Source organism: Trichechus manatus, unplaced genomic scaffold (assembly GCF_000243295.1).
Source record: "Trichechus manatus latirostris isolate Lorelei unplaced genomic scaffold, TriManLat1.0 scaffold00059, whole genome shotgun sequence".
Lineage (NCBI taxonomy): Eukaryota > Metazoa > Chordata > Mammalia > Sirenia > Trichechidae > Trichechus > Trichechus manatus.
This window is the reverse complement of record NW_004443995.1, coordinates 4,389,489-4,408,808: the sequence shown is the minus strand read 5'-3', so window position 1 is coordinate 4,408,808 and position 19,320 is coordinate 4,389,489. Positions and strand designations below refer to the sequence as shown.

The 19,320-nt window shown below is 36.8% G+C and overlaps 1 protein-coding gene across 13 annotated transcripts in view; it reads right to left on the bottom strand.

Moving 5' to 3' along the window:
- The window catches only part of FBXW7 (F-box and WD repeat domain containing 7), a 257,163-nt gene that overhangs the window by 75,558 nt on the left and 162,285 nt on the right, over positions 1-19,320 (bottom strand). The window contains exon 1 of one of the 13 annotated variants that reach the window (XM_023733546.1): positions 13,420-13,750. The exons of the other annotated variants lie outside the window; for them this stretch is intronic. Within the exon in view, the coding sequence (XP_023589314.1) occupies positions 13,420-13,512 (93 nt within the window). The 5' untranslated portion in view covers positions 13,513-13,750. Of the gene's footprint in view, positions 1-13,419; positions 13,751-19,320 lie in introns of those variants that run through there. 13 annotated transcript variants of the gene reach the window in all.

Here is a 19,320-nt window from a genome sequence, read left to right as displayed (position 1 = left end):
AAGAGGGGACAGGAAAGCTGCTGATAGGGAACCCAAGGTTGAGAAGGGACAGTGTTGACATGTCATGGAGTTGTTAACCATTGTCATAGGTCAATATGTGTATTAACTGTTTAGTGATAAACCATATGTTCTGCAAACCTTCATCTAAGGTACAAAAAAAAAAAAAAAAATTACTATGTGAGATCAAATTGACAACAGCAACTCAAAAGGCTTGATGGGAAGCCTAGGGGACAGTAAGCTGAAGATAATGGTGATGGAATAATTTGGAAAAAAAAAAAAAAAAAAGAATTACTATGTGAGATCAAATTGACAATAGCAACTCAAAAGGCTTGATGGGAAGCCTAGGGGACAGTAAGCTGAAGATAATGGTGATGGAATAATTTGGAAAACGACAGTGAGAACAGCAGCACAACTGGAAGAACGTAATCGATGTCACTGAATTGTACATGTAGAAATTTTTGAGATGTTGTGTCTTTGGCTATGTATACTTTCAACAAAAAAGAAAAAAGGTCCTTCAAGGTCGAGAAGGAGAGTTTTGACATGTTGTGGGTTTGTTAACCAGTCATAAAACAATATGCATGCTGACTGTGTAATGAGAAACTATTTGTTCTGTAAACCTTCACCTAAAGTGCAATTAAAAAAAAAAAATTAAAATCACATTTAAAACAATTCTTTAAAAAATTCTAAAAGACATTTAATTGCTCAAAGTGCTCAGATTACAAGTTTCAGTTGTACTGTATTTTACATATTATATTCATGTAAACATTTAATGAGTTACAACAAGTTATTGTTTTATTTCCCTGATAATTTCTTGTATTTGGGCACCAAGGCCAGCCCTTAACAACTTAAGAGAAATTAGTTTGGATTCTGAAATATGCAACTATTATAAAAATGTGACCTGGTAACTGAACATTTGCAAAATAAAAGCACTATATACATACATGTATATGTAGCATTTTCAAAATTAAAAAAAAAAACAAAACTAGAATACAAGGTCACATAAAGTTTTATAACCACTTTGATTTATATAATCAGGTTCTGACTGCTGGATATGTAGGTTACTTACAAATTTTTCTGGACATTTCCAAATAATTAGTTGAAAATAAGTTACAAATTCAAAGTAAAAATATCCAAAAATCAACAAGTTCTAAAAAATGAATAACAAGTTTAAAGGTGGCAAAACGAACCCATAGTTTATGAGAAACTCCAAGATTAAAAAAACCCACCTATTTATTCATTTCTTTACAACCAAATTTCTTTAAAACTAAATTATCCTTTGACTAAACTGCTGTCTCAGCATCTTTCCTTCAACCAAATTACTTTGAGCTGATACTCCAGGTAAACTCATCAGTATACAAAAATGAAATAATATTGGCTAACTGATGTTTCAGCTTCACCATTAACTGGTGACCTCAGGCAAGTCTTTAACTTCTCCCAGATTCTAGATTTATAGAATGAGGAGGCTGGACCACATTACTGAGAATGAAGTCTTTTGCAGCTTTGATAGTATGGTACAGCTTTAACAGTATGAAGTATAGAGCCTTCTTGTAATGTGCTGGATGGCCAATTCGGTGAGTCTTCCTGTATTATATTGCTTAGAGAACAGCACAGTTACAGGTTTATAAAATATAGCTAAATAAAACACTTCAAAAAAAAGTTACAGGTATAAGTGACTTTTAAAAATATGATTTCAAAAGGTGAAATTTAAGAACAATAACCTCAGGAATTTTCTGATTCCATACTGCACTATAATAACTTAAATCTTTTTGTTTTTCTCTCCCACTTACCATAGTGGCCTAAACAATGACCTACAGAGTAAATTTTACAATTTTTTTGAATGAGTGTAATTTGGATTTTCTTTCTTTGTATCTAAGAACTTCAGCTGTTAATTGTAAAATGACACTTGTCCTCATTCTTTCATTAGGCATATAAAGAAATACTTGGGATAAAACAAAAATCCAATTATTGGATTGAATTTTGTGAATATTTCAGAAATGCCCAGTATGAAGTTCTCAATGACTATAACATAACTTGCTTCATGATTAAGTTTTACTCTTACCGTCTGTGCTGGGTTACCCCAGCTGTTAAAATGGTCTTACACAGCTGCTCACCAAGAATTTAGTTTGGTGATTATTTATACATTGTTACACCTTTTAGTCAACTATGACAAAAATGACATAGTAATTACAGGTATTTCAGTCATGCAAAAATCTCACGTGATGATGGAGTAAGTGACTTAAAGCAACCTGATTTTCTACAATTCTCGAAATAAAATTTAAATTTAAGGGAAAACAAAAACTGCTTTAATATCAAGATTTTAAGATACGGCATTTAAGTAACTTCTATAAATAAATTTAGACAAACAGATTACACACTTTTCAGTTAAAATAAATTACTTATTACTTATCAATAATTTATTTCTCCTATAAAAATTCTGTTGGAGGCTAGGAAGTCATAAATAAGGACATAATACTAGTAATTCTTAAAGCATAAGTAATGTAGGTGCCTTTTCTATATAGATTAAAAAAATTAAACTAAAACTAAATTAAGCTGTAATGCAGGAAGCCCAACAAACTGACAGTTTAACACATTATAGAATTTACCCTATGAAAAATAAAAAGCTGAGCCTATGAAAGTGTAAAATATCTGATGGAGAGTTGACATTAAGAAAGTAAAATGGGGGGGAGTGATAATTATGTCTCCTACACTGTTGAGTTTCTGCTGCAATTATAAATTAGTTTAAAAATCAAAATCCATTATTTTGAGTAGGATGAACACAATTTGTATAATTCTTAGTAACATGCTATGAAAGCATGAGACTTATTAATATTTACTGAAAATGCTTTAGCATAGAAATTAAGTATAGCATTCCTTTATGAATAGAAAATATTTTAAATACAGAATTAAGTTATAGAAAATACATATTTAGAATTTCATTCTTGGATGGGCTGGTAGTGGAGATACCGTCCGCTTTTTACATTGTCAAAATTACATGCTGAACAAAATACATGACCCGTTAAACATGAACATTAATTTTATAGCTGAAGTTTAAATTTAACTGAGTTTTCATTCTTTCCAATAAGTAAAACACTAACTGGCTATCAGGAAAGATTAAAAACAAACAAAACTCAATCCCTATACTTCCGGAGCATGCCTGAAACAGAAAGATCTTGGGATAGAAGGCCAGGTCTAGGAGATAGATATTACAGCTATAGGGCTCGGAAAGTATAAATGTATTATTTCAGATTGGGACAATGACGTGGGGGAAGGATTAAACAATTGACAGAGTTCCTAGCTGATTGGGCTTTATTTCACTTAATCATCACAATAGGACTGTGAGGTATCATTATTCTAAGTTTTATAGAAGTAAGTTGAGGTTCAGAAAGGCTTAAAAATTTGCCTAAGGTAACTACAGCTGCCAATCAATCAGTGGAGTTGAGATTTTAACCCCGGTATAAAGAGCTTGGCTGCTACCCGAAAGGCTGGCAGTTCAAATCTACCAGTTGCTCCTTGGAAACCCTATGGGGCGGTTCCACTCTGTCATTTAGGGTCGCTCTGAGTCAGAATTGACTCGACAGCAATGGGTTTGGATTTGGAGCCCTGGTGGCGCAGTTGTTATAAGCGTTTGACTGCTAACAGAAAGGATGGCAGTCTGAATCCACCAGGCGCTTCTTGGAAACCCTATGGGGCAGTCCTGCTCTGTCCCATAGGGTCGCTATGAGTCGGAATAGACTTGATGGCAATGGGTTTGGTTTTTTTATTTGGTGGTGCAGCTGCTAACTGAAAGGTTTGCTAGTTCAGAACCACCCAGCTGCTTCAAAGGAAAAAGGCTTGGCGATTTGCTTCCACAAAGATTACAAGCAAGAAATCCCTATGGGGAAGTTCTACTCTGTCAAGTGGGGTCGCTCTGAGTTAGAATCAGCTCGATGGCACCTACGACATGTCTAATTCCTAAGCTCGTGCTTATTAGAACATATATTCTATTCTACAGAATGTTATTTCCTAACCTAGTTGTGTGATTTTCTAACCTAGTTGTCTAGAGACCTTTATTTTTTATTATCTGTGTTTTAGATAAACTGAGTTCTAGATAGCTGAAATAAAGTATTGCATAAAACATTTATATGTGTGGAATCTGTTTTAATGAACCTTAAGTCCAAATTAAAAAAACATATAAACAAAAACAGGAATAGATATAAAGATATCATGACTTCCTAGAGCAAATGCTACTTCCCAAAGATGATTGCGACAATATCCCATCTCACATGCTCTTATTACAATGTGACTATGATACACCTCCCATTGAGAGGTGGATCCATGTCCCCTTCCCTTAAAAACTGGGCAGACTTTGGTGAAAGTGACATTACGTGACTTTGAAAGCTAAGTCATAAAAAGAGATTCAGCTTCTACTATCACTCAAGTGGTAGCCCGGAACTGCTATTGAAGTAGTCCAATTGTCCTAAGATTACCATGCTATGAAGAAGCCCAAACTACCCAGGGTTGAGAGACCACATAGAGAAGTCCTGAGACTATCTGAAGAGAAAAAGATTCCTAGCCAGTCCCCCGCCATTCTAGACCCCTGCTGTTACACTTCCAGTCACCATCTGACTGCAACCCTGAATCAACAGTGCCCCCCAGGTGAGCCCTTCTTGAATTCTTAACCTACAGGAAATTGAGAAATAACAACTAAAAAACTAATTGTTTGTTATAAGCCATTAAGCTCTTGGGGGATTTGTTAGGTGGCAATAGATCACAGAAGCATTTTACAAAATAAGGAGCTGCAAGAGCATTGGTTCACTGTTGTAATAAGACAGTCATCTTAGTGAAGTGTTTATTTCAAAATTAAGGGCAACAGATCATCCAAAATGAAAACTTTCATGAATGGGTATCTTTGAGGGGTTACAAAAGTTTTGGTGACAATTTCCTCCCTTGATATTGCTCATTGGAAAAAAAGCCTTTAGCAAGTCTCTGGCTATTTTCATAATAAAACTTCAGATAATGTTATATACTATGTTGGCTTGGAATTTACATTAAACTAGTTTGACAGATGATTAAAAAAAAAAAAAAACCAACTCACTTTTGGGTTTCCTAAAATCATGCTTTTTTCTTTATTCCAAGCAAACTCAAATAGAGGAGCAGGCAGGCAAAATAAAGAAGAGAAGCAGGCCAGATTTAAGACCTGGAAAACTCATTTAAAAGGTGCAGCTGATTGCAGTCATGTAAGCACATGAGCCCAGGAAGTCCAGATATTCCACATTTTCAAAAGAAGGTGAAAAATCAGCATTTTTATGTGAACTCTCCAAATTTTTAAATGTTGGCAGCAAATGTAAATGTGTTTAAAAAATACTATATAAGACACCAGTTTGCAATCTCTGCTCTGTTCCTTTATGGAATAGAAGCATAAAAATATAATAAAAGTTAAATATAAGATTACTGATATCTAACTGATAGAGAATAATGATCGTCTTAAAGTTTTAATCTTCTTTTCTGTACCAGTTAACACAGTGAAATAGTAATGAGAAATAAACTCCAAAACGGAAAATGTAAGTGATAAACACTACAGATGCACCTCAGTATATTCAAAATTTTCACTCCTTAAAACTTTTGCTTTCATTTGCTTATAATTATCTCCTTACTGTTTAAAAAAAAAAAAAGAACTCTTAGGTATCTCCTGTAGTATCGAGCAGTAATTCTAGAATTTCTATGGAAGTGCCAAAGAGAACCTACCCTTGCATTTATTCCAGCTCCACTTACTCAGTTCAAGAACACACATGTGTCATTATCTAATAGAACTGGCATTTCCATCTCTTCATGAGAGAACTCAAAGCCCCAAGACTACCAAGATTTACTTTTAGGCTTTCAAATTCCTTCTGGGTTCAGCATTAAAGACCAACTAAGAAAAAAATATGTCTAGGATCAAGAGTGCTTCAGAGTTAGCACTAAAAATTTATAATGCCAAACAGCTGAACTTTATTCTAAAAAGCCACAATAATTTAGGCCAAAACCAGTGGAATCATTTTAACTCACCTAGGAGAGAAGGTCTCTTTGAAACTAAAAATATTTCACATAGTATACTGTCTAGCCTGGATTAGTTACTTAAGTTAATTTTAGCATAAGCTTGGAACATAACAATAATAAGCCTTATAAAATATAACAACCCCATTGCTGCTGAGCTGATTCCAACTCATAACGACCCTATGAGACAGAGAAGAACTGTCCTATAAGGCTGTAATGTTTACGGGAGCAGACTGCCACATCTTTCTCCCGCAGAGAGGCTGGTGGGTTCAAACAGCCAAGCTTTCGGTTAGCAGATGAGTGCTGTAACCACCAGGGATCCTTTTAAATATAATAGTTACTACTTATTAAGGACTTAACTGTTTTCTAGTCACTGTTCTAAGTATGTTACATCATTGTCTCATTTAATCTTCTCAATAGCACTATATGGCAGATACACTTCCATGATTATGATAACTCTACAAGAGAGGTTAACAGTTTGCCCAAGTTCAAATTGGCATTAAGTAAGACAGCTAATATTTGAAAACCCCACAGTTTCATTCCAGAGACCACACTTTTTAACTACCACTATTCATGAGCATTAATACAGTTGTTATAGATACACTATTAAGAACATGGTCTACTAAATCACTCATGAAGGCCCATGTGAGAGTCCCTTTCATATAATATTAATAAAAGGGATGCTTCCTTTGAACCTCTGGCATGCTTTCTCTTCCTCTGAGAGAATTCAGCACATCCTCCTTTTAATTTTATCACAAGGAGGAAAAACCTAAACCAAACCAGTCGCTGTCGAGTCGATTCCGACTCATAGCGACCCTACAAGACAGAGTAGAACTGCCCTATAGGTTTCCAAGGAGAGCCTGGTGGATTCAAACTGCCAACCTTTTGGTTAGCAGCTGTAGCACTTTACCACTCCACACCACCAGGGTTTCCACAAGGAGGAAGGTGTAGACCAATCTATAGGCCAATGCTTTGCAAACTTTAATCTACATTAAAATTACACCCTAAAGGTTTTAATTAAGTAGTTCTGGAGTGTAAAACAGCAACCTTCATTTTTAATAGGCACTCCAGATGTTTCTGATGCAGCTGGTCCATGGTCACACTTTGAAGAATATTGGTGTAGACCTTTATGAGTGGCCAACTTGTATTCTACTACCAGCTTACCCCAACTCATCAAAACTCATTCCCTATCTCTTCTCATGGCCTTGTCCTCATAGTCTATTCTAGTATTCTCCCTGGTTCTGATTTTCATGTACACTATCATTTTATTCTATATGTTTCTCCTACACATAGGCCAACTCAAATTCCTTGTGCAAGTTGGGACACACTTTTTTTTTTTTTTAAATGAGGCCAAATTATTTGGCAGTTCAATACCTAAAACCAGTATATTAAATTCATAATGAAAAAAAGCCCTTATGTCACTGACTAAGGCATTTAATGTGCTATGTATATGCTGTACTTCCACTCCAAACAACTCAGTGCCCTTAATGAATTTGCACTGGATGTAAACTATTTTAATTCTGCATTGAGTGAGGAACAACACACTCTTCTTCCATTTATGATGTCTAGTGAAAATGGGTGGTCCGTAGGTTAAGCATAACTTATAGAAATACTTTTGCAGAGTCTGTACGCTAACACATAAAGGTTGAGAAGTATCTAAAATTCTGGAATCTCAGTCACTTTTGAAAAATTGAAGAACATATCAATATCAGGATCACAATTTTCACGGCCATCCTCTTTAGAGAAGCTTTGGTTCCTTGGGTCTTATACTTAGGACATTTCATTTACTTAAATTACCTTTTTGGTCCCTATAGTTCCTTGAGTTTGTTTGTGTCTCCTATAAACTGTGGAAAGGGGAAGGGGGGACAAGAGGGCTTTCTGCTTAAAAATCATCTCCATGTAATCACTGATAGAAATTAGTTACAACACAGGTGAACAGTGTTCTAGGAGCATTTCTAGTACTTATACTGACTTGATTTTCCCAAACCTCCTGACCACTGGGGGAATCCAACTGATCCCTTATCTTTCTAAAACGTTTCATACCCTTGATTCCACACTTGTCCTCATATTAAAATCTTCTTTAAACAAAATGCCTCTTAGAATGGATGCATGCATTTAACATGGTAATACCCTTCGCTTCAACACCTTCTCACCATCCCTCCTCCCCAAATGCTAGTATTAAGTTGTGACACACCTTAGAAGAATAATGGCAATTCTTATGGTACTCAGTAATATCTGTTAAACTGAACCAAATTTTAATTAGTAAGCAAATGTCTTCTCCAGATACATGTTAAAAGGATACTATTTTGATGTCTTTAATTCATCAATAGCATCTAGTTTCTTTACCTGGACTCAAAAAGTCTGGTGTTTATCACTACATCTAGATACTGATCTCCCTTTTTGCTTGTTTTATACTCTTGACCATCTAAGAGTTTAGTTGTCTGCAAATAGATTATGCTAACAATAACTCTTTTCATTACTTGAGCAAAAATATCAAAATTCAAGCTCAGTTGTATTATATGAGCCAATGAATTGAACTAATCACCAAAGCTCATGTTAATCTGCCCAAATACAGTAATAAAAGTGGTTTTCAGAAAATGGTGGTAGAATAGAAAACCAGCAAACACCTAAAGCATATGAAATGTAACTTTATCAGTTAGTGAACAATGTTTATCACATCAATGGCTTTCAATTGAAAAGAAGTCAATCAATGTTCAAGAGGACTAACTCTAGTGCACTTTAGAACCAAAGATCAAAGTTTTGTCACTTCATTATAGTAAATGATATGAGGAAATAATTTTAACATATTAAAGCTGACAAATCTAAGGAGGAAAACTCAAAAGCTTAGGTTCTTCTAAGTCTTTAAATGTATTCTTGCTCCCTCTTTCTCTGTCACACGATCCTTTTATGCCCTCCTCTAGATGTAAACACTGTGTTTCCCCTGAATTCATCCTAATCTCCCTTCACAAAAATGTAAATGGCAGCTAATAAGAAAATGTCCCTATTTTCCCTCGAAGACATAATATAGAAATTAATAATGAGAAGTGCTTTCTAAAGTATATCTAAGGAAGAAATAAAAATTTAACGAAGGATCTACCTAGACCTTGAACTTCCTCTCAACTAGAAGCAATCAAAGGTTACAAACTGATAGTCCACTGGTCAAATGTGGTTCGAAGTCAGTTTTTTTGGAGCCAACAAAATGTGTTTTTTTTTTAAATGAATGTTAGTTAATGCCTGTTAGGGAAGGCATATGCCCTGCAGTTCATAAGAGCCTGTACTACCCTACTGGCTCAAGTATGACCTTTAGGTCCTGTAGGCATTTGAATAATGACCCCTCAACGAGGTTATATTTCTTATTTTTCCATGTCGAGCAGCCAAAAGAAACTGAGGAAGAAGAATGGCTATTCAGGATGGCCCGGTGGTGACACCTTGCAATATTACCTTTTATGCTAACTCAGAGGAAATCTGACAAACAGGATAGCCTCTTTGGAGAGATCATTCTTTTCTCACACATATGCTGGGAGAAACTAACAATGGAAAGACTTATTTTTATGCATTAAGGTGTAGATACCTGAGAAATTTTCAAAACATAGCCTCATACTCCCAAGGTAAGTTTGCACACCTGTGTACATTTATTCCAAGGGTCACTCGTTGATCACTTTTTGCAGTTATTTTTGTTTTTAAATAGGCAAATGAAGTTGTTAGTTAAAAAAAAAAAGACTAGATATCCTGCATATTATATAATCATGCACATACTATTCCAAATTATTTATTCCAAATTCTGAGTAGGAAATGGTTAACTCAGAGCACAAAGGAAAAGGGACAAACACTAAATATATTTAAATAAGTCAAAAGCAGCTGTATCAATGACAATAAGGTACTATATGGCCCTCTAGTGTTCAATGAAGGAGCCCTGGTGCTGAAGTGGGTTAAGCTCTTGGCTGCTAACCACAAGATTGGCAGTTTGAACTCACCAGCTACTTCTTGGGAGAAAGATGTGGTAGTCTGCTCCTGTAAATACTGCCTTGGAAAACCTATGGGGTGGGCAGTTCTACTCTGTCCCACAGGGTCACTATCACTCGTAATTGATTCAATGGAATGATTTTTTTTTTTAAAGTGTTCAATGAAGAAACAGATAAATTCTTAAGTAATTAAGTGCTTATATATGATGCTTCAGAGTGAAAAAATAATTATGTCACTAATTTACTAAGTATACTGAGCATATTAATGTGTGATTTTTACAAAAACTTAAATAATGTGTATCTTCTGTGCCTTTACATCTTTGTGCTCTCTTTTGAATTACTATCCATATTAAGAGTATCCACTGAAGGAATTATGGAATATTTTTAAGTTTTGCCCATGAAAAATCCTAATATTTAACAGAAAGGAAACAGCATTTCTCAATTGAGACCTAAAGAGTACTGAATTCAAGGCAAATCTGAAAGAAGAAACAAAAGAAAAAGAATATTGTCATATCTACACATTAGGTATTTAAAGAACATCTAATCCAAATTCCCTACCATATTTTCCTTTCTCTGTATTTACTTCTATAATCCATCTAACTTGGTTCTTCTGTTTATCATATTAGTTTATAGACAGCAGTGATTAATTAGAGCAACCAAAGTGATTAAACACATGAAAATAGTCTCTCAGAAGAAAGGTCAAAGATAGGATTGAGATTTTAGGACAAGAGTTAAAGTAAAAAAGTAAACCCACAAGCATCTTGTTAATAATAAGAGTCTTAAAATTAAGACTGTAACCACTGACAAGGTTTACAAATTGATATTACTGTCTAAATTAAGGTTGGTGAAAAAACTACACACTAATTTAAAAAGGGACCTAAGTTTGTTATCGTTGGGGGAAAAAAAAAACAAAAAACCGGTATATGAGCAAACCACCAACCATCTGTCAGTTTGCCATACTGTGGTGGCTTATGTATTGCTATGATGCTGGAAGTTATGCCACTGGTATTTCAAATATCAGCAGGATCACCTATGGCAGACAGGTTTCAGAGGAGCTTCCAGACTAAAACAGACTAGGGAGAAAGGCCTGGTGATCTACTTCTGAAAATTAGCCAATGAAAACTATACAATAAAACCTGAGAAATCTGGAACCTTGGTAAGGCAGAAACTTGTCAGAGAAGTAAAATGCAAGTATTTTCCACTAACAGAGAGCAACAGGAAAGTGGAAAGACTGCACCATGTCAGAGGCGGAAAACTTGCGAGACCCAGAAAAACAAGGCAGTCCCCTCTAGTTCCAAATCTCACAGGTTTTACTGTAGATCACAACAGAATATTGTCTGATACAGTGCTGGAAGATGAGCCCCGTAGGTTGGAAGACACTACACAACAGCCACAAAAATGGACTCAAACATAGCAATGATCATGAAGACGGTGCAGGACCAGGCAACATTTCATTGTGTTATACATTAAGGTCGCCATGAGTCAGAGCTGACTGAATGGCAACTAACAAGAACATATGAGCAAGAACTAAACTATATTGCCAGTTCTGTCTTTAACTTGCTGTCACGTTAAGCAACTAACACTTCCAAGTTAAAACTTTAGACACTATAGTAGGACTTTATGAAGATCCAGTACTCAGCACCAAGATCAATCCTTCAAATGTCAAGGAAACATTAATTGCCTATGGTATGGATACTCTGCAAATAACTCTGTCCAATTTACCATTTAGCCATCAGTAAACCATTAAGAAAAAGGGTACAAAGAAATTTGTCCAATATAAATTCAAACAGATATCTGGACATACTCAAATTCTCACCTTGAGAGACTCTATACTTACATGTAAAAATTCTGCCAATATTCAAAAATTCATTTGGAATTGCCTTCCATATTTTCATTTCTTGATAGCCTCCTAACACTACCTAATACCTACCTATCCTTGAGGTCTCAGTCTAACTTTCACTTCCTCACTGAAGATGTCACTGATTTAATGATTTTGATGTGGACACATACATTGAGAACTACAAAACTGGAAAGAGCAGGATACAAAATGACCTTAATAAGGAGGAACATGGTAAACAAGACATCAAAATGGTAACTGAATGGGGATGGAGCCACAGTGATAAATAACAACAGAAAATTTAATAGGGACACATTTAAAGTCCTCTACTTAGGTTCAAAAACCTGTAGAAGTTCACATTAAGTGAAACAGGATTAAACCACAACATGTTTATAAAAACACATAAAGGTTTTGTTCTCTGAAAGTTCAATTTTTTAACCATTTTGTATGCAAAGTATTAGATCCTGTAAGAAACAGAAGAATCTTAGAATAGGAGAATCAGGTAGGTCCACAATCTAAATATACAAAAACAAAACAAGGCAGACTGCAACTAACTGCTACAACATAAATTAGAAACCAAGTGCTAATCGAGGTACAGAATTTTGCTCAGAGTTCTGTGAGATATTCTTAAAGCAGGTGAGATTTGAAACAGAACTGAAAAGATGGACAGAAATTTGCAAGAGGCTGTACGGCGAGGAAAACATTGAAAAGATGAGAAAAAAGCTTAAGCAAAGGTATCAAGTATCAAGGTAGCTGGAATTCCTCTATGCTCGGAAATACCAAATAAACTCCTGTTACTGAAGTAGAGGGTACTGTAGACACACGCTGAAGGAAACAGAGGGTTTGTATTTTGTATTTACTTGTATGTATTATATATATAACAATTACATTAAAAAGAATAAACGATAGAAAGGATGCTGTTGTTCTGACTCATAGCGACTCCATGTGACAGAGTAGAACCACCCCAGAGGGTTTTCTAGGCTGTAATTTTTACAGATTGCCAGGTCTTTCTCCTGTAGAGCTGCTGGGTGGGTTCGAACCGCCAACCTTTGGGTTAGCAGCCAAGTGCTTAACTGTTGTGCCACCAAGGCTCCTATAGAAAGAATGACAAAAGCAAAAAGGTCTCAAAAACTATTTTCAGGGAGGTGGGGCCAAGATGGCTGAGTAGTCAGGCGGCTTCCTATATCCCTCTTACAACAAAGACCTGGAAAAACAAGTGATTTGATTACATGTGAATATCTACGAGCCCTGAACAAGGCAAAGTTGAGGAATTGGACTGAGTGGCGGGAGAAGAGAGAGACGGTTCAGAAGAAGCGAGGAGCACCAGACCGGATTTGGCAGGAGCCACAGCTCTTCAGTCCGGACAGGCTCGGGGTGCACAGGGAGGTAGGCATACAGTTCCGTGCGCTCGCTCGGGAGGCAGTTTCCACATCGAGAGAGACCCGGCAGCAGACACTGTGCTTGGACACTCCAAACCAGTGAAAAGCAGCACCCACCCCCCCACCCACCCCCGCCAAGTGGCTGAAGATAAGTACATGTGTGTGGCCTTTCGCGGGGATTTAAAAAAAAAAAAAAAACTCATTTGGGAAATACCTCTCTCCCATTTACCTCTTTCCTCCTGCTCTGCACCGCGTCTGCCAACTCCAGCGGTCTCTGAGTCCTGTGGGCCGGAAGTAGATCCCATAAGGCGCCCTGACCCATTCTCCTGGCCTTGGAGAGGGAACAAATTAACAAACAGGGGAAAAATAAGCTACTGGCTCCCCTAAGCCAGGAACTCAGGGTTGGCACAGCTCCTTTGCCTAGGCACAGGCATAAGGGTCTTGCAGACTTTGAGCACCTTCCACCCCTGTACAGGCTTATGTGGACCCATCTCAACAGAGAAAGTCCTCACTACCGCAGTACAACAGGGTAAACACCTGAAGTCTAACTTCAACTGTTTCAGCTGTGAAGTGGCAGATTTGTGGCGCTTCACTCCGTTCTGCCCTTTAAGCAGGCACCTTATCAGTCTGCATCAGGGGCTTGAGGACTGGTGGCTCCACCCACGCCACCTAGCCATCTGCTACAGTGGTCCAAGAATAAGCGGTGCCCCAAGTCTTTACAGCCAACAGAGTAGGGTGCTCACAGTCCAGCTGCAAAACTCACCTACCTATTCGCTCTAGGGAACAGGGACACACTTTCCTTTCACTCAGGGGCAGCTGTCCCTCCTGCCTTGCTCAGTGTGTGACCCCCTACTGCAACCAGATACCTGTGCCTACACCAATCACCCATGCCTCTCTAAGACTGTAGGTGAGAGCCTGCACCACACACTGGGTGACCGACTGCCTGGACACCTGAGTTGAATCTATACAGAAAAATTTAACGGACTCCTGGGTGCACATACTTAGTTACAGAACTGACTACCTGGTGACAGGACGTTAGAGCTTCAAAGACGCCAATAATCAACCTAGCACACATGAGCAGCCTATTTAGGCATATCAAAACAAAACAAAACAAGAAGCTAGGACACACTAAACAAATATAAAATAAAATTTTAATAACTTATTGATAGCTCGGAGACAACAGTCAATATCAAATCACATAAAGAGGTGGTCCATGATGGCTTCCGCAAGCTCCCAAAATAATTAACAAATTCTCTGGAGGAAGAGAAATTCTTGGAATTACCAGAGGCAGAATACAAAAGATTAATATACAGAACTCTTCAAGAAATTAGAAAGGAAATTCGTCAAAACATAGAGACAGCCAAACAACACACAGACAAAGTAGCAGCAGAACTTAAAAAGTTATTCAAGAGCATAATGACAAATTTAATAGGCTGCAAGAATCCACAGAGAGACAGCAATCAGAAATCCAGAAGATTAACAATAAAATTTCAGAATTAGACAACTCAATAGAAAGTCATAGGAGCAGAACTGAGGCAACGGAAGTCAGAATCAGTGACACAGAAGATAAAGCAATTGACACCAACTTATTTGAGGAATACTCAGATAAAAGAAATAAAAAAAATGAAGAAACTCTGAGTTATGTGGGACTCTATCTAAAGAGAAATAACCTACGAGTGATTGGAGTACCAGAACGGGGGGGGTGGGGGGTGGGTGCATAACAGAAAATACAGAGAGAATTGTTGAAGATTTGTTGACAGAAAACTCCCCTGATACCATGAAAGATGAGAAGATATCTATCCAAGATGCTCATTGAACCCCACATAAGGTAGATCCCAAAAGAAAGTCACCAAGACATAATCAAACTTGCCAAAACCAAAGATAGAGAATTTCAAGAGCGGCTAGGGATCAAAAAATATTTTCACAGGCCACGAAGATCAATAACTCAACGGAAGGGTTTCCTTGTAAAGGAGAAGGGTGTTTCTTCCTACCAGACTGGAGGGAGGGGGGAATAACAATAACAACAACAACAAAATACAGATGAAGTATGAAGTGAAAGCAGGAAGAATTTGTTAATGGGTCTTGATCTCAGTAAAGTACAAAGGGCAGGAAAAACTCTTTTTGAGAGATAAAACAAGTTAATTGTTTGAAGAAGTTACCAAAATAAAAAAGCAAAATAAGGCTGTTAATATCATGGTAACTGAAAGAAGCAGGAATGCAAAGTAATACAAACAATGACCGTACCAACTGCCACCGAGTCGATTCCGATTCATAGTGACCATATAGGAGAGAGTAGAGCTGCCTCATAGGATTTCCTAGGCTGTAATCTTTAGAAAAGCAGACTGCCACATCTTTCTCCCACAGAGGAACTGGTGGGTTTGAACTGCCAACCTTTCAGTTCGTAGCTGAGCAGCTTAACCACTGCACTACCAGAGCTCCTTACAATGACCCTAGCTATGCAAAATATGTATCCATGTGGTCAAGGACTGGCAAGTAATATGTAAAAACTCATTCACCAATCCTTTACTGACTTATTATTCGGTATTGGGCTGCCTAATTCATAATAAATATTAGACAAGATAAATAAGAAATCAAAGGACTTGCAAAGAAGGGGGCAGAAAAACAATTTCAAAATAAATTTATCATGGGAGCAGAAATATTTTTCTAATAAGAGTAATACATGCTTGTTGCAGCAAACTTGGGAAATTCTGAAGGGTATGTAAAACAAAATTAAAATAATCTTTAATCCAACCACATTCAGATATAATTCATAACATTTGCTATACCTTCTTCTGATCTTTTTCCATGCATATATAAAGATTAATATATGTTTCATAATTATGATCACACTGTACACAGTTTTGATTTCTACATTTTCAGCAAGGATTATATTTGAAAGAATTTTCCTATTATTAAACAGTCTTTAAAAATATGTTATTAAATGACTATGTAAGTTGTTTTCAATTGTTTTCGGTATCTTTGCAACACGGTACCTAAACTGGGATTCTCCTCAGGGGAGTCTTACTCTATCCAGTACCGCTCACTGTATTATAGTATTTCTCAATGTAAGTATCTGTATATTGAATATTAAGTCGTAAACTCAACTTAAATAACACACTTAACTTATAATTTAGCTTGGGTACATTTTAAGACATGAAATGAGAAATGTTCACATTACAATTTGTGAATCTTCAACTCCCAACCTGAACCAGCACTAAAAGCAAATATTATCAAATTTCTACTGTTTAAATAAAAAAATAAAAGAATTAAATGTTTTGTCAAGACAAAACCTACGAGAAAGGTCACATGGTAATACCAAATGAACTGCATAGTCAAGAGAACCAATAATGCATTCAGAGAAACTAAGAATTGAAATCTAGAAAAGTGTAAAGATAAAGATGAGATTGGGCTGGGTTCTGAAGGACCTGGCTAGCTTGGTTTGGGTGGGGGGGGGTGCTTTTAAAGCAAGCAGAGAGGCATGGAAATGAAATCAGGTAGAAAGAAGCTATGGTAAGATTGAGGAAAGCTTCAAACCAATGGAACGCTATCAAAAACTTCAAAAATTCTCCATTCTGTGGGAAAACTATGCTTTAGCCTACAATGAAAACTCATAATTAAAATATTTTAATTACTTATAATAAATCAGATACAGATTTAAACATGACCAACATTTAGAGCTATTTTGGTTTTAAAATAATGTTAATAAATGTTTTAAAAACTGCACTAACAGGAATTAATTAGAAATCTATCATAAGCTAAAATTCATTTTGGCATTCAAATGTAACATTAACAAAACATTTAAATATACAGAAGCTTTAGTTAAAAGTTAGAAGAAAGTTTAAAGAAAATGACTCATACTTACACTCTAATGAAAGGAAATGGCACCTACCGATCAACTAGGAAGATCTATGAACAGCATCCCCTGGGAAATGTCATATTTTTTTTATTTTTATTGGAGATCGGTCCAGCTTATTATAGTATGCTCCCACTCTTCCTGTTGTTGTGTGCCGTCAAGTCAATAGAACTGCCTCATAGGGATTCCTAGGCTGTAATCCTTACAGGAGCAGACTGCCAGGTCTTTTCTCTCAAAGAGCAGCTGTGGGTTCGAACCACGGATCTTTCAGTTAGCAGTGAAGTGCCTTTACCCATTATACCACCAGGGCTCCTTTCACTCTTCTGTGTACACTTGTTAAAGTATTTATTTCTCTATTTACATCTTTTTTCCACTAGAAGCTGTTATGACGATTGATTAATATCTACCGTAACACAATTGGAAACCCTGGTGGTATACTGGTTAAGAGGTACGTCTGTTAATCTAAAGGCTGGCAGTTCGAATCCACCAGGTGCTCCTTGGAAACCCTTCGGGGCAGTTCTACTCTGTCCTAATAGGGTTACTATGAGTCGGAATCAACCCGATGGCAACAGGTTTGGTTTGTTTGTTTTTTTCTTTGTAATACAATCAAGGAGCTCTGGTGGCACCCAAAAAAAAAAACCCAAACCCACTGCCATCGAGTCGATTCCGACTCATAGTGACCCTATTAGGACAGAGTAGAACTGCCCCATAGAGTTTCCAAGGAGTGCCTGGTGGATTCAAACTGTCAACATTTTAGTTAGCAGCTGCAGCTTTTAGCCACTACACCACCAGGGTTTCCTCTGGTGGCACAGTGGTTAAGAACTGGGCTGCTAACCAAAAAGGTCAGCAGTTCAAATCCACCAGCCACGGGAAGTTCTACTCTGTTCTACAGAGTCGCTATGAGTCAGAATCAACTCAACGGCAACGGGTTTGGTTTTTTTATAATACAGTGGGAACATAGGAATAAAATATATTCTGTGATATGGTGGGTAATAGACAAACTGAAGTTGCAGGCCTACATTTGTAATGTACCTAAGTGTAGCAGGCACTGTGGTAACATGCTTTACAGACATTGTTTCACTAATCCTTACAACAGAAGCAAGCACTGTAGTCTTCTTTTACAAATAAGGAAAAGGGTTAGATAAGATCACATACTTGTCATATAATGAGTGGCATAATCAGAATTCAAACTCAGACCTGGAAAGTTTTTATCACTGCTCTGCTGGGGAAGAACCCATCTCCTCCAGTGTGCCTCTGTCCTCCATTTACACTATCCTCCCCACATGTTTAAAATTGTTAAACTTGGCTGAGTCAGTATGTCTAGTTTTTCTTCTTTCCCAAAGGTATGAAGGATGGCTACACATTCATTGGGTCATGTGTATTAGTGGGTATTATTCAAGATCACTGTGTATATAGCATGTCCTTTTGCTCTCTGGACACATCTACACCTAACAGAGTTTGAATTTTGTCTTGCAAGAAGACTAGGCCAGGGCCTTCCTGAGGAGGCCATCATTCTCCAGAACTTACTTGTAACAAAGTGAAATAAAGAGCACTTTAGATTTCACATGTTAGCCACATTCTCCTACAAAGTTTCCCAGTAGCTCTGGGTCTAGAGATGGTTGGAGAATGAAGAATGAGAAACAAAACTGTTATCTGGATCTCTGGCTAGTGATCCTTGTGCTTGGTTTTTCTGTTTTTAGAAAGTAGAGACAAGAAAAGGTCTTAGGCCCCTAGACTCTAATATACTACACACAGTTTCTTTTAATAGATATTTCTAATAAACAACTGATTTCTTATTCAAGGCAAAAAGGATAAAACTGTTTAGTTTACCAGGAGAAATCTAACAATTGGGAGGGGAAAAAAAAACAGACTAATCTGAGGTAAGGAACAAAAGTTATGTAACAGATAAAAGGTACTGAGGCAGAGAAAGAACAGAAATTAGTGTTCAAATATGTTCTCTTCATGAAAAAAAAATCAGACCTGGCCTAATTATAATCTTATTACTCTGTATAAAATATACAAAAGGAATTCTTCAGTATGGGCCATTTTTGTTTTGCTTTATACATGACAAGGTTGTTGACAGAGGGAGTTATAACTGAAGAGAAAGGGAACCAAGTTGACTCGTGAATTTGCAGGCAAACTAGTTGAATTTAGAGGAACAGCCAGCACACAATCCCTGGTTAAGAAGTATACTTGATGGACTCTAGAGAGAGTGCCATCTGTTATCCAGTCTCAAATTTCTCTTTTTTTGCTGTGTCATTTCTTCCTGTTACAACT